A 24,000-nucleotide genomic window follows, 5' to 3' on the forward strand; every position below is an offset into this window, starting at 1 on the left:
AAACATACATACATCTCATACACGCACGATCTTACTATACAATATGCACACACTTACACACATAATATACAACTGTGTCAAGCATACATACTACTCAAACCGCGACAATACTTCCATATACATATATGACACACTTCCACACATATATAACATACACATATACATGCATACATACATATATGCATACATACACAAACGCGCACTCATATATACATATATATATACACACTACACTACATACATATACATATATATAATATATATATATATTAGTATATATATATATATATATATATTATATATACACATATACCATACACACATATACATACATATACACATACATTATATACACTATACACATACACATACATGCACACATACACACACATACACATACACCTAATAATATATATATATATATATATATTATATCAACATATATACCACACATACACATATACTACATATATACACACATAATACATACACCCACATACATATATACAACGGATACACCTAACCCATACAATATATATTATATATAATTATATATATATATACATCACACACACATATACACATGCAGTACTATCTTATATCTCTACATACGCACCATATAACTTATATATATACACATGCACACATATATATACATGTACACACATATACACATATACTACATATACACATACACACATACATATATATATATATAATACACATACACATACATATACATACACATATATATAATATAGATATATAATAATACATACATATACCCCACATATATACATATATATCATACACACACCACATATACACACACACACACACATACATATACACAATACATGTATACATACTAGCATAATGATACACATATAACACATACACACACACAGACAGATATACATACATAATATATAAAAATTACATATCTATTAAATACAACATATACACATAATACACACACATATATACATACATATACATACACATATATTACATATATATATATATATATAAATATAACATATCTATACATACATATACATATATATACACATATACATACACATGCACTACATATACAAATATACATACACAATGCATACACTACACGCCGCACATACATATACACACACACATATCCAAATACATACATACACACATACACACACACACATATATATACATACATGTACACATTACAACATATATATATATCAACAAGGGAGGGTAAAGTTAATTAGTTATTAATCAACTTCACCAAGAATTCAGTATGTAAAGGGACCATTTTATTATTTTGAGTAAACAATGTTAGAGGGAAAAAAATTCTCTAAGTAGTGGAAGATGCTAAAAACCCGTTATTGGCTGCTATTTCTAGAAAGTTTAGTATTAGAGTTTACCAAGATTTTTCAAAGTACTCCATTCGGTCATGCCATAACAAATTCTTTCAATTTCACCCCCAATTAAGACAAAATTCGAGACAACTCAATATTTTAACATTTCACCGAAAGCATTGATGTACATGTGTGCGTGAGTGTGTGATGTGTGTGTGTTTGATGGGTTGTGCGACACAGAAAGTGTGGTGTGTAAGTGAAGTGCTTTTGTTAGTGTGTGTAAAGAGACAGACAGAGTGAAAGACAGAAATAACTGAACTTTTTTTATTCACTTTTTGTAGTGAGTGACTGAGAGAGAAAAGAGAGAGAGAGGTTTATGTATGTAATATGTATTATGGCTTCAGTGACACACACACAAAAAACACATACCTACGTACACCTAAAGACGCACACACACATACACAAGCGGAGCGCGAACTTCAAATTTTGGTATATTAATTTGCGAGCGTACTTCTAAGCGAGCGTACTTCTAAGCGCGCGTAGTTGAAAGTTTTCACTATGATATCATCACGTGCAAAAAAATTCGAAGGGTTTTGAACAATTGAGATACAGATGTCACGCCTGTATTGAAAACCATTGCTAAGCTGCCGTAATTGCTTAATTAAGACTTTGTTTAAATTAAAGGGGGAAAATATGTGACGAGTGTTGAAAAAAAATACCCCAGAAAAAAAATGTACTGCTGGGTATTTATATAATTCACTACTATTTTGCTACAATGTCATGAAAAAGAAAAAATTTAGGTATGTACAACATTGAATTCGCTACCCCCCTTTTCCCCGTTCGAGTTTGTGTAAAAAAAATTATTATTTAAGTTTTAAAAATTATTTACTTTGTTCAAAAAATATTAATATTAATTAATTTTCAAGAATTATTTAATTTTATTCGGTAAAATAGTTAATTATCATTTATCTGTAAATCCGCGAGGTTGTTACTCAGGCACCTAGAAATAGCAGCCAGATGTTTATATTCTAAATAATTTGCAATTTCAAAAAAAATATTAATTTTGCATTATTTAATTTGATAAATTCTACGGAATAATTTTGCGCGTTAATATACGTTCGCGTTTCTGTAAAAAAAGTAGTATCATTTAAGGGCGATCGAGAGTATCGAGTACATACGGTCGGCTCGCACGCGCGAATCCGCGTGTGCGCACCGGACCACTCTGCGATACAAGTACCCATATATACATCCATACATACATGTGTGTGTGTGTCTATGTATGTGTATTAATGTGTGTGTGTTATCTCTATATAAAGCTAAAGTTGTCTGTGTGTGCCACGTTTGGTAACCTTCAACTATCACTATCTCCTCCGAGACCCTGCGGTGCAAGTTGACCAAAATTGAGAGTATGATAGAAGAAGGGTTGCTCTTCCTTCCGTAGAACATAAAATTCAAATCGGACCATGTTAACACCAAAAATTATTACATCAAAAAGATGCTTTTTTCTATGAAAATCCCGATTTTTTACGATTTTTTCACTGCTGTGTCGCCACTTTTCGGTGTATTTCGACCAGAAAAATGTTCACAAAATTTTTACTTTTCAAAATTACAATTCCAGCGGGTCGAAACAAACCCGAGCAACGCCGGGCGATACTGCTAGTATATATATATATGCTTGAAAAGCCCACTAGAATGGGAGCAAGCGCTAATCCGAATGATATGATATGATATATATGTAAAAAATGTAATATATAAATAAATATCTACAAATATGAACCATCTGATCTGATTACCTCAATTTTTTCTAATATATATATATCTATATTATATATATATATAATATATAATATATGCTTGTATATATATATATCTCTTATTACAAAAGGCAGATTTTATCTGCCTCCCTTTGTCAGTTATAGAAATCTACAATATAGGATTTCTTCAATTACAATTACCTAGCATTTTTAAGAGTAGAATGCATCGGGTCATGCCAGGTCCAGTTTTTAAAATTTAAACTCCAATTAAGCAAAATTTACAGAAAACTCACATTCTGGTGTGTATGTCAAATGCTTTTCTTAATGTGGTTTACACCACATGCACATGCACACACACAGTGTGCAACGAATAAAGTGAAAGTAAATATATATATATATATATATAGGAAAAATTGAAAATAGAGACAAATATGTTATCAAATCATTTATATCTTCAATATGATTGACATATGTTTTGATGGATACATTCAAAATACATCTGACAGGATGAATAATATTGAGCAATACATCAATCTGTCAGGAAGGATATTAACAACAGTGCTCATCAAATAGACATTTTATCAGACATAAGAAACTCCAATATATGTGACACACATATAAACACACACACACATACATATATATATATATATATATATATATATATATATATATATATACATACACATGCACACACACACACACACGCATATGTATGCATACAAATATATACATGTATACACACACATACGCACACACATGCACATACATAAAGTGAAGTAGTGAAAGGAATGCTAGAAATTTGAAAATGCTGTTGGGTAAACAAATGCCATAGGGTGAGGGAAGAAGAGAAGGTATAGAGGAAGAGAGAGCAGGGTTAAAGGAGAAAGAGAGGAAAGAGAAAAAGTGAATAGATAATAGATGGGAAGAAAAGATGAAGGTAGGAATATGGGTTATGGGAAGTAAGAATAAAGATAAGTTGCAGAAATTCTCATTAGGTGAGGGGTAGATATTATTTATAAAAAAAAGCAAAAGAGTGATTTTTCCAATGTGAACACCTGTAAACTTGTTCATTAAAGGTGTTCACCAGTTTATGTTTAGAAAAGAGGATAGATAGTTGCTTGTCTGTACAGAGAGGACAAAAAGATTTCCCTTTGTCATAGAGGAATGATCTAGATAAAATTTTCCAATCTACAGATAAAAGTTTGTTAGTCTTTAAGGTGTCAAATTAGCTTGTAGAATTATGCTTTATGACTGTATTTAAAAGTTGAAAAAATGGTTCGCCAAATGGGATTTCAATTCTGTAGAAGATCATCCAATATTATAAAAAAATTCCTTAGTTACAGAGGTAATCTTGCATTAGTAATTATCATTTTTAATACGGCAATTTCCATTGAGGATGCAAGTTTTATTCATTCCACAGTTACAAGGCCTAATATCATTGATATTATTCTTCAGGGAGGGATTATTGTTAATATTATTAATGTTATTACAATTATTAAGAGGGAGTCTGTCACCTTTTAGAATATAGCTGATATGTGATGATATAATCTGCAGGAGGATACTAGTGTTGGAGAAGCCAATTCTGATATGGTGTGTTGAAACTTGAGTGGTACCTGGAGTTAATGGGAAAATTCTTTTCGATAGCTTGACAAAATAAGCGGGGAAGGTTACTGTTAACTTTTTTTCCGTATAGAACAATTAGCCAGATATTTTTACTAAGGTTATGCAATGTATGGAGAGATTTATTATTAAAAAAACCTAATGTTTTTTTTTTAAAAGCGTAAAATGGATGGGGAAGTATAGTTATTTCCCTTTGTTTGTTTTTAAGATTACAAAGGTAAGGATTATGGATATTTTGATGAAATGGGATATTATTTGGATATATTTATTTTATCTAGTTTCAACTCATGAGCTGTGGCCATGCTGGGGCACCGCCATTCGGTGTTGCTACATGATTTTACTTCATGAATGCTTTTTAGCAATTGACATTTGGTGCATGAGAGAGTTTGATGCAGCTGCCCTCATCTGCATCTCCTGCCATGAAGTTGGTTCATCTGGGACGCAGGTCTCTCAGGTCCTTCGGGAGGATATTGAAGAGCTGTGGGCCTCTGAAGCCCAGGCTATCACAGTATCTTGTCCTACATCTTGATGGCAAATTTGGAGCCCTTGGCACTATGCAGTGGCACCCAGTTCTAGTATTTGTGTAACTCTCGATGCCAAAGTTTGGGACAAGTTCTTCCAGGATCTTCCAGATGTATATTATGGCATATCTTTCTCGCCTACGCTCTAAGGAATAGAGTCTTAATCTATTGAGTCTTTCCCAGTAGTTTATATGCTGCACAGAGGCTATCTTCTTCGTGTAGCTTCGTTGGATCACCTCAAATTCTGTGATTAACTTGACACTGGATGGTGACCATAGTTGAGAGCAATAGTCAAAATGGCTTAGGACAAGTGTCGTCCAGAGGACCATCATGGTTTCCTGCTCTCTTGTTCTAAAGGTTCTAAGAATCCATCCAGTCAGCCGCCTACATTTCATTGCCAATTTAGCAACATGCACATGAAAGGTTGCTTCATTACTCATGTAAATACCCAGGTCTCGCACTGACTGTGCCTCTGGGATTGCAATCCCTCCAGGTCCAGTGTATTTATTGAGAGTTTTGCATGCTGATAGCATAAAGCTTGAAACTTTTGTATCATCTGCATAACTTTTGATCGTGGCTCTCTGCGTGGCTGAGGGCATGTCTGAGAGGGCCATTATGAACAGTAGTGGTCCCAAAACAGTGCCTTGCGGAACACTGCTCACTATTTGCGTGTTAATGGAGGTGGCCCCATTGGCTACTACCACCTGACTTCTATCCTTCAGAAAGTCATGAAGCCATTCTCCCAATTTTCCAACTATGGCAAGATCACGCAGTGTGACATATCATTCCATGATCAACTTTATCAAAGGCCTTTGCAAAGTCTAGATATATCACTTCCACATTTTAGTGGTTGAGTAGTTGTTTCAGCACCCAGTCATAGTGTTGTAGGAGCTGAGTTAGGCAGCTTCTTCCTGGTCGGAAACCATGTTGGGTGTCAGGCAGCAAGTTAATATCTTCAAGGAAGGCGATTAGTTTCCTTCTGACTATTTGTTCCATAACCTTGCTGATGTGTGAGGTCAGAGAGATAGATCTGTAGTTCTTGACCTCCGCTCTGCTACCTCCTTTATGAATAGGGCATATTTTACCCTCCTTCAGTTTTTTTGGAAGTTTGCCAGTTGCAAGGAAGCTCTGAAAGAGGAACTGCAGCGGTCTTGCTAGGACTCTCTTACATACTTTTAAAAGGATTGCTGGGAATCCATCCAGCCAGTAGCTGAGTTTGTGTTCATTTCATCTATAGCCTTTATTACATCGTCTTCCTTTATATTGATGTAATCAATCATCATTGCCTCTGATTTTATATCTGCAGTGGTAAAGAAGTCAGTTGGATTGCTGACTTAAAAATGCCCAAGGGGTGGAGTGAAAATACTCTTGAATTGCTCATTTAGTATTTCACTTGTCCTCATTGGATTTCCTGTGAGTGTAGCATCCTTTTGAAGGAGTGGCCCTATCCTACAGTGCACCGTAGCTGTTTCTTTGGCAAACTTGTAAAAAGCTCTGGGGTTAGATTTTATGTTGTCCATAGCCCAGGCTTTTTTGTATGCTCTTTCTTTTTCATGGGAGAGTTGCAGACATTTTTCAATTTCCAACAGTTTTATTTTCAGGCGGGACTTTTCACTGCTTTCAATTTGTTTGTTTAGGCGATTTGAAACTTTTGTATGCCGTCTCATAAAAATTTTTCTCTCTCTGGGGATTTTGTTCTTGTGTACAGTGGCCTTTCTCTCTGGGACACATTTGTAGCATATGGCTTGCATTACAGACATGAATTGTTGAAGTTTCATGTTGATGTCTGGTGAGAAGAGACATTTAGGCCAGTTTTGTTTGAGAATCTCTTTCTCAATTTGTTTCCAGTTTGCCTGATGGAAGTTGAAGCTGGAAAGATTCTGAGAGTTTCTTGTAGGCTGCATGTCCGTGCTCTCTTTTGGCCTGTACATGGTCAGCTCTATCATGTTGTGATCCGAGAGTAGTGTCGGTGTCACTTTCACATTATGGATGAGATCCATATTATTTGCGAAGCAGAGATCCAGTATGTTACCTGCCCTGGTTGGTTGGAGTATTACCTGCTCCATGTACAGGGTGTTGATGAGGTTCAGGAGGGACCTTGCCTGTCCTCATTCACATTGTGTCATTCCTGGGAGAGAAAGGCGCTTGGGCCATCTGACGTCTATACACATGTTTATGTGTGTATATACGTCTGTGTGTACATATATATATATATATACTAGCAGTATCGCCCGGCGTTGCTCGGGTTTGTAAGGGAAATAACTATATAAGCATTTTTAGTGAGTTATAGCAAAAAATGCATTAAAAATGGAATAAAAAATGATGGTAATTTTTTTTAAAAATCGTTGACTCATCGTAGACATTTTTAGAGAGTTACTTCCTTTATATAATAGCGAAAAAATGCATTAAAATGGAATAAAAAATGATGGTAATTTTTTTTTTAAATCGTTGACTCGTAGACATTTTTAGAGAGTTACTTCCCTTATATAATAGCGAAAAAATGCATTAAAATGGAATAAAAAATGATGGTAATTTTTTTTTAAATCGTTGATTCATCGTAGACATTTTTAGAGAGTTACTTCCCTTATATAATAGCGAAAAAATGCATTAAAATGGAATAAAAAATTATGGTAAATTTTTTTTTAAATCGTAGACTCATCGTAGACGCGCGCTAATACCCAGAAGGGCTCGATATGAATCACGACTATAAGATACCCAGTTTTGGTTAAACTGCACCGCAAAATGTGGGAGTAGTTAGGAATCTAAATTGTAGGAGACAGACACTCACACAACTACAGTTTTATATATAAAGATTTGTGCAACAACTAAAACATTCGGTTGTGCAAATTGTTTGCACAGGAAACCTGCCCTGTGTGGCGGTAATTGCTGTTTTTGTGGATCTGTTTCAGCTTTTTTAGCGATTTCTGTTTTGGCGACTTCAAGCCATGAAGTCGTTGTTCTAAAAGAACGCTGGTCTCCTTGACAACGCATTACGACGTTGATTTCCTTACACTCCCTTCCCCACAGCTTCACGAGGGAGGGAAGAAGCAACACAGGTGCAGGTGTGAGCGTGGACGCCAACTCCGCCGCCAATTAAAAAAATATGCGTTAAAATGGAAAAAAATTATGTTAAATTATTTTTTAAATCGTAGACTCATCGTAGACGCGCGCTAATACCCAGACGGGCTCGATATGAATCATGACTATAAGATACCCGAATTTGGTTAAACTGCACCGCAAAATGTGGGAGTAGTTAGGAATCTAAATCGAAGGGGACAGACACTCACACAACTACAGTTTTATATATATAGATATATATATATATATACATGCATCCATTGAAGCGTATGTCGATGATATGAAGATATAAATAAATTCAAAAGCATCTTGAGCATATGTCTCGCTTCTCCCCGGAATTAACTCCCTCACCAAGTGTGATCATTGATTCCGGGGACACTTAAGCAACATTTGGCTACCTTGTAATTTTTTCCCCTAGATCTTTCCTATACATTGAACATTTATATATAGGTGCAGGAGTGGCTGTGTGGTAAGTAGCTTGCTTACCAGCCGCATGGTTCCAGGTTCAGTCGAACTGCATGCATGGCACCTTTGGCAAGTGTCTTCTACTATAGCTTTGGGCCAACCAAAGCTTTGTGAGTGGATTTGGTAGACAGAAACTGAAAGAAGCCTGTCATATATATATATATATATCATCATCATCATCATCATCATATATATATACTAGCAGAGATACCCGGTGTTGCCCGTGTTACATGCAATTGAAGGATTAGACTTTTCTGTTATATTTTCTGTAATGAACTAGAATACCTATGTTTCAAATTTCATCAAAATTGCAGATGAGGGTTATTTCCCTCTTTACACACCCTAAAAAAATTGTAATTGTGCTACATGTATCCCATGCTACTGATTTTTATGCGCATATTCCAAAATTCCAGTCTTATAGAACCTGTTAAAAAGATTTTGCTCTTGAAAAATGAAGGTCACGTAGCTCTAAAATGTTAGAGTTAAGGCCCCTATTGGGGGTGGGCATCTTAATGTCAACCAGAGAAGTTGAATTGTTGAGAATCTTTTTAACTTGGGTCTTATATCTATTGTTTGAATTTCTTTGAAATAGGAAATATATGTTCACTGGGTTTGTAAAAGAGAGCAAAGCTACAGGAAACCAAAAGACGAATGATCACAATAAGCAGTCAGCTACCCTACCCTAGTCGTTACCACTTCCAATGTAGAATTCCTCACCATCTAGGTGACAGGCACAGCCGTAAGATGCATTACGAATATATAGCAATTGGAAGGGCGTGAGCCAACTGAAATAAACATTAACAGCTGTGTCATGTGAGGGCTAAGGAGAAATGAAAGTGTCACCTCTGGAGTTTGCAAATGACCACTATACTTGATACGTAACTGGACAGAATAAATTTTCAATCTATAAATGTCTTTGAACAACCAGTCACTCATCTGGGAAGGTCTTGAAATCAGTGTTACCATGTAAAGACTATGTGTGACCCAGTGATAATAAAAAGACTGGAAGGAGGTCTGCAACCAAATAACTTTACTCAACACTTTGCAACTGAATCAGTGGAGGCAAAGATGACTCTCATTTACTTGACAATTTATGCACTACATTGCAGAAATCATAATCTAAGTGTATGTCAAAGCAAACTCTTACACTGTTGTACCATTGAATTACAAATAATGCTCATCTTTTATGCTTGAGTGACCCTACAGCTTCCAAGAGTACAATTGTATTCGTCTTTGCTTAGATAAAATGACAAAATTGTGGGTGTTTTCAGTCCCCATGAAGGGGTCTTTCTAACTTGTAAGAAGATGAAATTTTATAAATATTACTCCATTTGTATCTAATATCTATAGTTAAAATTTCATCAACAGCAAAAATATATGAATTGTCATGGGGTTTATGGCCCATATGCATAGAATATAATTTTCAAATTTCATAAAAATCCATTCGGTACTTTTGACCTAGTTTTGGATCATAAAAGAAATGACTAAAATTTGGGATTTAAGGCCTCCATTAAGGTGTCTTAGAATCCTCATGTGTAGTGGAAACTTTGAGAATACTTCTTGATGTGTGTCAATTACCCATGGTTGAAATTTCATCAACATCGAAAATTTATGAATTTTTATGGGAGGTTCTGCCTCCTTTAAGCCATCTGAAATTCAAACCAAACATTGCATTATACCCGCCCGTATGCATTGAATCTAAGTTCCAAATATCATAAGGATCCATTCAGTAATTTTGGTCCATGAAATTGTATGAAACACACAGCATTACCCTTTTCCCTAGGCTTGTATTTTGTGTTCCAAATTTCATTAGGATTGGCGCATCAGTTTTCGAATGAATAAGTAACACACAAACACACATAAAGACATTGACTTTGATATAATAGATATGAATATGCACATATACATACATGTATATATATGTATATATATATATATATATATATATATATATATATATATATATATATATATATATATATATATATATGTGTGTGTGTGTGTGTGTGTATCATACATACACAAAGATAAATTGATAGATACAACTGAGTGGGCAAAGAAAAATATGAGACACAGTCTAGTGCCTTTTTTATGTTGATAAACCTGTACTTATTCTATTAGTTTTTTCTTGTGAAACCAGTAAGTTATGGGGATGTAAATAAACGAACAGCAGTTGTGAAGCAGTGATGAGGGTGAAACACAGAGACAAAGACATACACATACACTTACATATATACATGATTGATTTCTTTAAGTTTCTGTCTACGAAATCCATATATATGTATATATGCACACGCACGCACGCACGCGCGCGCGCGCGCGCGCGCACCACACACACACACACACACACACACACACACACACACACACACACACACACACACAGATAAATTGATAGATACAACTGAGAAAAATATGAGACACTGCCTAGTGCTTTTTTTTTTACTTTGATAAGCCTGGTACTTATTCTCTCAGTAAGTTATGGGGATGTAAATAAATGAACAGCAGTTGTGAAACAGTTATGAGGGAGAAACACAAAGACACACACATAGACTTACATATATACATACATATATATACGATTGATTTCTTTCAGTTTCTGTCTACAAAATCCACTGACAAGGCTTTGGTTGGTCTGAGGCTGTAGCAGAAGACACATGCCAAGTCACCACACTGTGGGACTGAACCCAGGACCATGTGTTTTGGAACCAAGTTTGTTACCACACAGCCACACCTGCATCTATGTACGTGTGTGTGTACGTGTGTATAGATGTGTATATATATATATATATATGTGTGTACATATTACATGTACATGAAGTAGTTGATAGCTTCCGTTATCTAGGTGACCAAGTCAGTAGTGGGGGTGGGTGCGCTGAGAGTGTAACTGCTAGAATAAGAATAGCCTGGGCAAAGTTTAGGGAGCTCTTACCTCTGCTGGTGACTAAAGGCCTCTCGCTCAGAGTAAAGGGCAGACTGTATGATGCATGTGTTCGAACTGCCATGCTACATGGCAGTGAAACATGGGCCGTGACTGCTGAGGACATGCGTAAGCTCATGAGGAATGAAGCCAGTATGCTCCGATGGATGTGTAATGTCAGTGTACTTACTCGACAGAGTGTTAGTTCCCTAAGAGAAATGTTGTACCTAAGAAGCATCAGTTGTTGCGTGCAAGAGAGACGATTGCGATGGTATGGTCATGTGGCGAGAATGGATGAAGATAGGTGTGTGAGAAAGTGCCAATCCCTAGCAGTTGAGGGAACCCGTGGAAGAGGTAGACCCAGGAAAACCTGGGACGAAGTGGTGAAGCACGACCTTCGAACATTAGGTCTCACCATGGAAATGACCAGAGACCGAGACCTATGGAAGTATGCTGTGCGTGAGAAGACCCGGCAAGACTAGTGAAGCCATAACCCGTGGCCCCTACCTGGGACGTAGTCAGTCCGCCTGTGCATACCTTCCTGCTTGTGACACTTGTGAAGACCTGTTGAGGCAAGTCAAATCAAAGTCAAATCGAATCAAGTCAAACCAAATCAAAATAGATGAACATCAATGGAATTTGTATCCTTGTGGTACCAGTGCCGGTGGCACATAAGAAAACCATCCGAACGGGACCGTAGCCAGTACCGCATCGACTGGCCTCCGTGCTGTGGGCACGTAACAAACACCGTCCGAGCGTGGCCGTCTGCCAGCCTCGTCTGGCACCTGTGTCGGTGGCACATAAAAACACCATCCGAGCGTGGCCGTCTGCCAGCCTCGTCTGGCACCTGTGTCGGTGGCACATAAAAACACCATCCGAGCGTGGCCGTTCGCCAGCCTCGTCTGGCACCTGTGTCGGTGGCACATAAAATCACCCACTACACTCTCGGAGTGGTTGGCGTTAGGAAGGGCATCCAGCTGTAGAAACACTGCCAGATCTGACTGGCCTGGTGCAGCTTTCGGGCTCCCCAGACCCCAGTTGAACCGTCCAACTCATGCTAGCATGAAAAGCGGACGTTAAACGATGATGATGATGATGATATATATATACATCTACACATATACTTGTATACATATACATCTATGTATAGAAATGCATCGATACATATACATGTATACATTTACATATAAATATATATATGTATGTATATATATTAGTTATCGCCATACTAATATGGCATTCTTATAAAAATAAGAATAAAGCTGACCGCTTATTAGCTCCATGAGGCCATCGCCTTAAGTTAGCTATTTGATACACAAACTGTATCCATATAACCTTTGAACAAAGGAGGTCAGTCGCTCCACACTACTTGGCCGGCAGCTACAGACGCGTTTCGGGGTATTGCCCCTTTTCAATGCAGCGTAGCCAAACCAGTAGGTGTCGCTTCCGACAATCTCTGTTCAAAGGTTTTATTTACCTAGCTTCGGTGGAATACATCCACTTGTTTTCAATAATAGAAATATTAAAATTACTAAGTCTCTCTAAAAGAGAACAACGGCAGCGTTCCCGGAAAATATTAGTTATCGCCATACTAATATGGCATTCTTATAAAAATAAGAATAAAGCTGACCGCTTATTAGCTCCATGAGGCCATTGCCTTAAGTTAGCTATTTGATACACAAACTGTATCCATATAACCTTTGAACAAGGGAGGACAGTCGCTCCACACTACTTGGCCGGCAGCTACAGACGCGTTTCGGGGTATTGCCCCTTTTCAATGCAGCGTAGCCAAACCAGTAGGTGTCGCTTCTGACAATCTCTGTTCAAAGGTTTTATTTACCTAGCTTCGGTGGAATACATCCACTTGTTTTCAATAATAGAAATATTAAAATTACTAAGTCTCTCTAAAAGAGAACAACGGCAGCGTTCCCGGAAAATATTAGTTATCGCCATACTAATATGGCATTCTTATAAAAATAAGAATAAAGCTGACCGCTTATTAGCTCCATGAGGCCATCGCCTTAAGTTAGCTATTTGATATACAAACTGTATCCATATAACCTTTGAACAAGGGAGGACAGTCGCTCCACACTACTTGGCCGGCAGCTACAGACGCATTGAAAAGGGGCAATACCCCGAAACGCGTCTGTAGCTGCCGGCCAAGTAGTGTGGAGCGACTGACCTCCCTTGTTCAAAGGTTATATGGATACAGTTTGTGTATCAAATAGCTAACTTAAGGCGATGGCCTCATGGAGCTAATAAGCGGTCAGCTTTATTCTTATTTTTATAAGAATGCCATATTAGTATGGCGATAACTAATATTTTCCGGGAACGCTGCCGTTGTTCTCTTTTAGAGAGACTTAGTAATTTTAATATTTCTATTATGTATATATATATATATATATATATATATATATATATATATATATATATATATATATATATATATTATTGATTTAAGTATGTTTCTCCATTCTCTAATTTTGTAGTATATATATATATATACATATACACATATATATATATATATGTGTATATATATATATATATATATATATATATATACATATACACATCCATATATATACATACATATATATATATATATACATATACACATCCATATATATACATACATATATATATATATATATATATATATCCATCCATATAAATACATGTATATATCATCATCATCGTTTAACGTACGCTTTCCATGCTAGCAAGGGTTGGACAGATGACTGAGGGCTGGTGAACCAGATGGCTGCACCAGGCTTCAATCTTGATCTGGCAGAGTTTCTACAGCTGGATGCCCTTCCCAACACCAACCACTCCAAGAGTGTAGTGGGTGCTTTTATGTGCCAGTCAGGCGGTACTGGCGACAACCTTGCTCGAATCTTTTACACATGCCACCGGCACAGGTGCCAGTAAGGCGATGCTGGTAACAATCACGCTCGAATCGTGTCTTCTACGTGCCATTGGCAAGGGAGCCAGTTAGCCGCTCTGGCAACGATCATGCTCGGATGGTGCTTTTAATATCCTATTAGCATGGGGCTCGAGTGCCAGTAAGGCGACGCTGGTAACGATCATGCTCGAATGGTGCCTTTTAAGTGCTACTAGCACGGAAGCTGGTTAGCCGCTCTGTCAATGATCACGCTTGTATGGTGCTTCTGGCACCCTGCTAGCACGGATGCCAGTCATCGAATTTGATTTTGATTTCACTTGCCTCAACAGGTCTTTGCAAGCAGAATTTTAGTGTCCAAAGAAGGAAAAGGTATGCATAAGTGGGCTGGTTACGCCCCTGGCATAGGCCACGAGAATATGGTTTTATTTGGCTTGCCAGGTCTTCTCACACACGGCATATTTCCAAAAGTCTCGATCACTAGTTATTTCCTTGGTGAGGCCTAAAGTTCGAAGGTCGTGCTTCACCACTTCATCCCAGGTCTTCCTGGGTCTACCTCTTCCACAGGTTCCCTCAACCTTTCCTGAACTCTAAAGGAGAATCTATGGTTGGAAAAGCGTTTCTTGAATGAATTTCCAGTACAACCAATGTAAAGTAAAGAAGGTAGAAAAGATCAATCGTATTTCAGTCTAATTGTCATTGTAAATGACTGATGTTTTCCTTTCTCTGTCCCTATCGCTTCACTCCTTTTCTCTATGGTTAAGAGAAAGTGCATGGCCCACTGATTAGGGGTATTCAGCCCATGATCGTAAAGTCATGAGTATGATTCCCAATGGCACGCTGTGTTCTTGAGCAAAGTACTCTACCTTGCTGCAGTCCACTCAGCTGGCAAAAATGAGTTGTAGTTGTAATTCAGAGGGGCCAGCCTTGTCACATTTTGTGCAAGGCTGAATCTCTTTGAGAACTACGTTATGGTATACATGTCTGTGGAGTACTCAGCCTCTTGCTCATTAATTTTATGAGTAGACTGTTCCATTGATCAGATAAAGAGGAACCTCATCATAGTAAGCAACAAAGTGCCATTTTCTAAAAAGAGTGGAAGAAAAGGAAATGTTTCATATTGTAAGACAAAAATGTCATGTGTCTAGTATAAACAGTGAAAGCTAAGATGAAATAATTGCTATTCTGTCATGTAGTGACTTCGCCCTCAACTCAGGCTCAGTTTGATAACAGCCTGAGCATCAGTGTTTATCTGGGGGGCTTGGTCTCCACATCTGTGAGAACCACAAATGCTGCTTTTAGGACTGGATTAACACCTGTAGTGACCCTAATGACTAAAGAGATTTTCCTGCCCCTATATAGGATCTTTTTTTTATCTTCCAAGATTTATCTTGCTCCAGTCCACTCAGCTGGCCAAAATGAGTTGTAGTTGTAACTCAAAGGGGCCAGTCATGTCATATTCTGTGTGAGGCTGAATCTCCCTAAGAACTATGTTAATGGTATGCATGTCTGTGGAGTACTTAGCTACTTGTGAGTTAATTTTATCTTTGTGTGATAATGAAAACTGAAGGTGACGATCCAATATTTGTTGTAGTTAATTGTCTTTGATTTAACAATGTGTCTATTTATCTATGTATCAACTTTTCTTTTGATCTATGTATCTATTTTTCTTATGACCTATGTATCTACTTTTTTTGCGATGTATGTATCAGTCTACTCTGAAAATACTGATAATAAATATAAAATAATAATATGATATAATCTAATACAATACCAAACCAGTAGAACATCAGACTAAATGTACTCCAGTTTTCACTCTTGTCACTCTTAATCCTGATTTCAAATCTTGTCAAGATTGAACTTGCCTTACATACCTTTCTTGAGTTGTCAAAATAAGAACCAATGATAATATACTGATTTCATGCAATCACTTATAATCCCTTACTCCTTTTAATAATTTGTTTGCTGGCTAAATATCATCATTGTCATCATCATCATCAAAAACAAAGTAAGCTGACAGGATCATTAGAGCATTGGACAAAATGTTTTGCAGTATCTCTCCTGAAATTTTACATTTTGAGTTCAAATCCTCCTAAAGTCAACTTTGCCTTTCATCCTTTTGGACTTGATAAAATAAAGTACCAATCAAGTACTGGGGTTGATGGTATTGACTTAAATTTTCTCTCCTCAAATTTAATGGTTTGGTGCCTAAATTAGAAACCATTGTCATTATTGTCATTGTCATAAGCAACAAGGTGGTGAGCTGGCAGAATTGTTAGTGTGTTGGAATAAAATGCTTTTTGGTATTCAGTCAGGCTCTTTATGTTCTGAGTTCAAATCCCACCAAAGTCAACCTTGCTTTTCATCCCTTCAGGCTTGATAAAATAAACTATTAATCAAGTATTGAGATCAAATGGTGTTGATTACTCCCTTCCCCCACTCAAAATTTCTGACTTTGTACCTAAATTAAAATCATCATCATCATTATTATTATTTTTTATCAACGAGAAGCACAATGGCTTCAAGTTTCAGGAATATTGACCACATGGTTTTGAACCAAAGTCTACATTTGTTTGTTGTTCTGATTGAACAGATCTCTGACCAAAGGTATTCTTGACTTAACTATTCTTTTAAGGCTTATTTTGGACACCATTATCTTTATATGTTTTATTTTCTTTTTAACAGCAAGGAGTAATTTGAGATAATATATCTGCTATTTCCAGCAGGTTTCGCAACCACATAGGAGCTTCTTCATTGACACTGGTTATATACTGCAGTGATTTCAATTTTATTAATCTCATCTTTTACAAATTTGTGGTCTTCAGCCATTGTAAGAAATTATTGGACTGGCAGAAATGACTGTGACAAATCAAAGGGTTTTGCAAAATTTTGGCTGGTGTTTCTTTAGGTTTTGAATTCAAAATCTCTTAACCCTTTTGTTACCAACCTGGCTGAAACCAGCTCTGAGTACAAATGTCTTGTTTTCAAAAGTTCTAAATTAAAATCTTCCACCAAACCTGAGTCACAATTCATGTTCCTAACACTAGCTTAATGATAACTAAGTAATTTTTCTAAATTCTTTGTTATATTTAAAATAATTGAAAGAAACACAGAGCATTTCAACAGAAATACAGTAACGAAAGGGTTAAGGTCAAGATTTTTTTTCATTCTTTCAAATTTGATACATAAATTGCTAGTCAAGTACTAGGTTTGTTTTCTACTGTACCTCACTCTCCATAAAATTTTGTGGCATCCTGCCCATATTAGAAACCTTTATTATTATTATTTGATCAACAGGATCAATAGAGTAGCAGATAAAGGCTTAATATTATCTTGTTGCATCTCTTTTATGTTCTGAATTCAAATCTCTCTGGAGTAGACTTTATTTTTCACCCTTCTGGTATTAATAAAATAGGTACTGGTCAAGTGCTTGTTTGATTTAATACACTGTCCCCCTTCCTCTAAATTTGTCAACTTCTGTCATCATCATCATCTTCCATCATCATTTCCATTATTATTAAGACTGTAAACTGGTAGATCATTTGTGGGTTGGACAAATGCTTAGTGGCATTTCTGGCTCTTTAAGTTCTTTGTTCAATTCACACCTTGGTTAATTTTATCATTCACCCTTTCAAGGTGGGCTTACTGTAATTGACTAACCCCATCCCCTAAAATTGCTGGCTTTGTGCAAAAATTAGAAAGAGGCTAGCTGACAGAATCATTAGTGTATTAAACAAAAGGTTTAGCAGCATTTCTTCCAGCTTAATGTTCTGAGTTCAAATACTGCCAAAGTCAGCTTTACCTTTCAGCCTTTCAGGATCAATAAAATAAAGTACCAGTCAAGTACTGTGGTTAATAAAATCGACTAAACCCACTTCTCTTAAAATTACTGGCCTTGTGTCAAAATTTAAAAACAACAGCAACTTTTACTACTACTGAAAAGTTTTTCTTTTTTTCCTTCTATTATAGTAGCCACGTAACATTCGGCCTGATGAGTAAAAACCAGATGCAACAAGCCTCTCATATTCACGTTGTTAGCAAAGATTTGTATATCCAAGGAGCCATTCGTAAACCTGTTGTTCATGGTGTCTTGGATCACAGAATGGTAAATGGAAACTTAATTTTTCTTTTCCCAGTCAAGCAATTGAATAATGAAATATTTAAATTTGGTCAGCCAAAAAATAAATGTTATAAAATAAACACTGTATCGATACATCATTTTGTGTAATTCCACCATTATATATTGGTACTTGTACACATTTCTAGATGTTGACTACTGCAACGGTAGGGAATCTCTATCAACTTGATTTTTTTTTTTTTTATTTGAGTGTGTGTTTGTGTACTCTTTCACTCTTTTACTTGTTTCAGTCATTTGACTGTGGCCATGCTGGAGCACCGCCTTTAGTCAAGGAAATTGACCCCAGGACTTATTCTTTGTAAGCCTAGTACTTATTCTATCGGTCTCTTTTGCCAAACCACTAAGTTACGGGGATGTAAACACACCAGCATCAGTTGTCAAGCAATTTTGGGGGACAAACACAGACACACAAACACACACATATATATACATATACATAAATACGATGGGCTTCTTTCAGTTTCTGTCTACCAAATCCATTCACAAGGCTTTGGTCAGCCCGAGGCTATAGTAGAAGACACTTGCCCAAGGTGCCACGCAGTGGGACTGAACTTGGATACCCAGCCACTCCTGCGTATCTTTTATCTTTTACTTGTTTCAGCCATTAGACTGTGGCCATGCTGGGGCACCACCTTGAATGAATCGACCCCTTATTTTTAAAGTACTGGTACTTATTCTCTCAGTCTCTTTTGCTGAACCACTATGTTATGGGGATGTAAACACACCAACACTGGTTGTTAAGTGGTGGGTGGGAAGACAAACACACGTGCATGCATATATGATAGGCTTCTTTCAGTTTCTGTCTGCTAAATCCACTACTGTAGCCTCTACTATAGCCTTGGGCCTTTGTTGGCCCAAAGCTATAGCAGGAGATACATGCCCAAGGTACCATGCAATATGATTGAACCCAGAATCATGTGACTGGGAAGCAAACTTCTTGTCACACAACCATGTCTGCACCTAAATAAGACTGTGTTTTGATATGTGTATTTGTGTATGAGCTTGTGTGTGTGTGTGTATGTATTTGTATATTTGTTTGTGTATGTGTGTGCGCTTGTGTGCATAATCTCCACCTTGATGATACCTATGTTTCATGAGTTTGCAATACACCAGCTCATCATATACAATACAGAAGAATAACAGCCGAATAGATACAATAATCATGAACTCAAATCAAGTGAAGACATCACACTGTATTTTCTGGCAGGATACTTTTGTACATTAAATAAGTTAACCTACTTGTTAGATATAAGTAACAGATTTTCTGGGTGTATTAACAATAAGAAGGCATTTTTCCTTGGATGAAATTCATCTCCCATCTGCTTCACAACATGAAACCACAGCCAAGCCCTATCACTGCAAATCTCATCTGGGTTTACTTCTTACCCATTGTGATGCATATGGATGAGGACAACTGCATAAAAAAGTGCTGATTTCCAACTGTAGAGGAAACCTGTGGAAGAGGTAGACCTAGGAAGACATGGAATGAGGTGGTGAAGCATGATCTTTGGATGTTGATTATCGTGGCGGCAATGGCAAGTGATCGAGGTCTTTGGCAATTTACTGTGTCTCATAGAACTAGTCCCATATAGCTAAAGACTGGTCTTAGATCTGCTCCACCCTGTAGACAGCCTTTTAGACTGTGGTTTCTCCATTTTGTTAAGTTCCCACCTTTTCTTCAGAATCACTATTGAAATGGTATTGAAGTGATTGAGAATTACTGGTGAGTATTCTTTGAGTTGTAATTGTTATAAAGTTGGTGTTTTAAAGAAGAAAATAACAAATAATTTATATTAATCATAGGGTACCAGTGAGCGAGACAGCAACTGTGAGACGTGTGGAAAATGTTTGGCTGATTGCACAGGTCATTTTGGTTACATTGATTTGGAACTCCCTGTCTTTCATATTGGATACTTCAGATCCATCATCACTATTTTACAGATGATTTGTAAAGTAAGTAATTTTTATTTTCCTTTATCAGTCTCCACTGATTGATTGCTAATTTTAAAGGTTAATATTTTCACAGAAGTTTTTTGATATCTAAAAAGCAGAAATGGAAATTTATGTTCAAATTATATTTTCATTGTATTTTTTTGAAAGTTCAAATTTATAACTACATATTTTAAACATCACATTGCTGGTGGAGAGAGTCTGAAATTGATATTCAAACATGAATTAAAATTTGATAAACAACCAAAATATTTTATTGATTCAAATTTAAATTAATTAGCTATTTTTTAAAAAAAATCAAATTAAATTTTTTACTTCATTTGCTATAGAAGAAAGGGTGCACATGCAAGAGAAAGAGAGAGAGATGTTTATTGCATTGAATAAAAATGAGCTTTGTGACTGAAATCTGTGCTTAAAAAAATATATCAAAAATTGGAATTTATAAGAATTTTCTAGACATTTTAGATGTTAATAATTGCTTTCTATCAATGGAAGTTACATACTTCAAACTAATCAATAACCAGCTTTCTTTATTTTAGTATAGATACTTGTTTAAGTTGAGCAAACTTAAAACTTATTTAAGGTAATGAAAGTCATAGCCCAACTAATTAGGGAGAGAGTCAGTATAGATGAGATGCAGTTTGGACTCATGCCAGAAAAAAGCACCACTGATGCTATATTTCTGGTGAGACAGCTACAGGAGAAAGACTTTGACAGGGTCCCCCGATCCCTTATCTGGTGGTCAATGCAGATACTAGGGATAGATGAGTGGTTAGTGAGAGCTGTACTAGCCATGTACAGGGATGCTGTCAGTAAGGTGAGGGTTGGCAATGAATATAGTGAAGAATTCCAGGTAAGAATCGGGGTCCACCAAGGTTCAGTCCTCAGCTCCCTCTTATTCATCATAGACCTCCAGGCAATAACAAAGAATTCAAGACAGAATGCTCCTGGGAGCTTCTCTTTATTGATAACCTTGCTCTAATAGCTGAGTCACTATGAGAACTAGAGGAGAAGTTTCAGGTGTGGAAGCAATATCTAGAATCGAAGGGCCTTAAAGCCAATCTAGCAAAGTCTTAATAAGTAGGAAGGCAGACAAACCTCAAATCCTTTCAGGTAGATGGCCCTGCTCGATCGGTAGAAAAGGCATAGGTAGAAACTCTATAAAATGTGCCTAGTGTAAGCTATTGACACATAAGAGGTGCAGCAATATCAAAGGAAGGCTAACTGAGAAGATAGATTTTGTGTGTGGCAGATGCTCAGGAGCAATAAACACTGAAAATGAGAAGATAGCAGCTTCCATCACATTCTAGGAGGAAAAACTAGAAATAGTTGATAGCTTCCATTACCTAGGTGACCAAGTCAGTAGCAGGGATGGTTGCTCTGAGAGTGTAGCTGCTATAATAATAGCCTGGGCAAAGTTTAGAGAGCTCCTACCTCTGCTGGTGACAAAGGGCCCCTTGCTCAGAGTAAAAGGTATACTGTATGACGCATGTGTACAAACAGCCATGCTACATGGCAATGAAATATGGGCTGTGACTGCTGAGGACATGCGTAAGCTTGCAAGAAATGAAGCTAGTATGCTCCACTGGATGTGTAATGTCAGTATGAATACTGGACAGAGTTTAAGTGCCCTGAGAGAAAAGTTGGACATAAAAAGCATCAGATGTGGTGTGCAAGAGAGACGACTGCGCTGGTATGGTCATGTGTTAAGAATGGACAAGGATAGCTGTGTGAAAAAGTGCCACACCCTAGCAGTTGAGAGAACCTGTGGAAGAGGTAGACCCAGGAAAACCTGGGATGAGGTGGTGAAGCACAAACTTCAAACATTGGGCCTCACTGAGGCGATGACAAGTGACCGAGACCTTTGGACATATGCTGTGCCTGAGAAGACCAGGCAAACCAAGTGAGACCGTAACTATGTTCTATACCAGTGCAGAGTAACCAGCCCATTTAAGAGTACCCTTCAATCTTGGGGCAATAAGCTGCGCTTGCAATGACCTGTTGAGGCAAGTGAAGTCATCGGTGGCCGATAACAGTAGTTAAGAAATTGTGTTTCACAATCACATAGTTTCAGGTTTATTCCCATTGCATGACATCATGGGTAAGTGGTTAGTGTCCTCTACTGTAACCTCATGCTGACCAATGTTTTGTGAATGAAATTAGTAGATGGAAACCATGTAAAAGCTCATCATTATTATTATGGTGATGATGATAATTTTAAGGTCCACTTTACCATGCTTATTGGATCATATGAAATTCATTGGGGTAGATTTTCTACAGCTGGTAGCCCTTCTTGCTTCTAATCTTCATCTGTTTCCAAATAAAGTGATGTTTCTCCTAGTCCTTTGAACATGGAACTGCACAGTGGCCAGATGTATTTTCATAGAGTATTGCAGATGAATGACACCATTTGTATGATGGTGACATTCATTTACAACTGACATCTCATGTCAAGACAAAAGACATAAACACAAGCACACACATATGAGAGGCTTCTTTCAGTTTCCATTGACCACATCTACTCAGAAGGCTTTGATCAGCCTGTGGCTAAAGTAGAAGACACCCATGGTGCTGCACTGTGGAATTGAATGCAAAACCATGTGGTTACAAACCAAACTTCTTAACAACACAACCATACTTATGTCTGCTTTTGTCCCCCCCCCACTTCTCTTTATCTCCTCCCTTATCCATTCTACTAGGTCCCTTCCCTGAGCCACTTCCTATTCGCATCCCTATATATTTATCATCATTTTTACCATTCTTATGCAAGGAGCTCTTGTGAGTTACAAGGCAACTTCTAGTGATGATGTCACAAAAAAAAAAAAGAATAATCCAGTACACTCTGTAAAGTTGTTGGTGTTACAACACTACATTACATATGCTCAAGGTAACATTTGAAGGTGGTAGTAGTGGGGTTACTAAAAAAACAAAAGGTCTACGAACCTTTTAGAGACTAAGCCTACTGTAGCTTTCACATTAAGAAAATATATGGTGGACCTATTTATAGAAGATACAAAAAAGAATAAAGATTATCTAAAATTCTGAAAAATGTCATAAGTTAGTATGATGACCCAATCCTCTTACTTATCTCTTTCTAGCTCTACCCTGATCACTTCTCTTCTAAAATGGGAGTAGCCATGTAGTTCCTCTACAGTGCTCTGGCCCCTTCTGTCATACTTTAACCCCTCATCTCCTAAATGCTGCCTCTCTTGGGATTCATAGTCTTGCATGCTGCAAGGTACCATGAAAAAAGCATCCTTTACATGCTGTAAAAGTTAGCATTAGCAACTGTAAAAGCCC

General features: G+C 37.0%; 1 protein-coding gene across 2 annotated transcripts in view; it reads left to right on the forward strand.

The window, feature by feature from the left end:
- The window catches only part of LOC115213857 (DNA-directed RNA polymerase III subunit RPC1), a 208,632-nt gene that overhangs the window by 14,475 nt on the left and 170,157 nt on the right, over positions 1 to 24,000 (forward strand). Inside the window, exons 2-3 of one of the 2 annotated variants that reach the window (XM_029782797.2) lie at positions 18,582 to 18,717; positions 20,554 to 20,703. In XM_029782797.2, the coding sequence (XP_029638657.1) occupies positions 18,582 to 18,717; positions 20,554 to 20,703 (286 nt within the window). The remainder of the gene's footprint in view (positions 1 to 18,581; positions 18,718 to 20,553; positions 20,704 to 24,000) is intronic. The other variant, XM_036504894.1, reaches the window with a different exon arrangement.

The sequence above is a fragment of the Octopus sinensis genome, linkage group LG7 (assembly GCF_006345805.1).
Source record: "Octopus sinensis linkage group LG7, ASM634580v1, whole genome shotgun sequence".
Taxonomy (NCBI): Eukaryota; Metazoa; Mollusca; class Cephalopoda; order Octopoda; family Octopodidae; genus Octopus; species Octopus sinensis.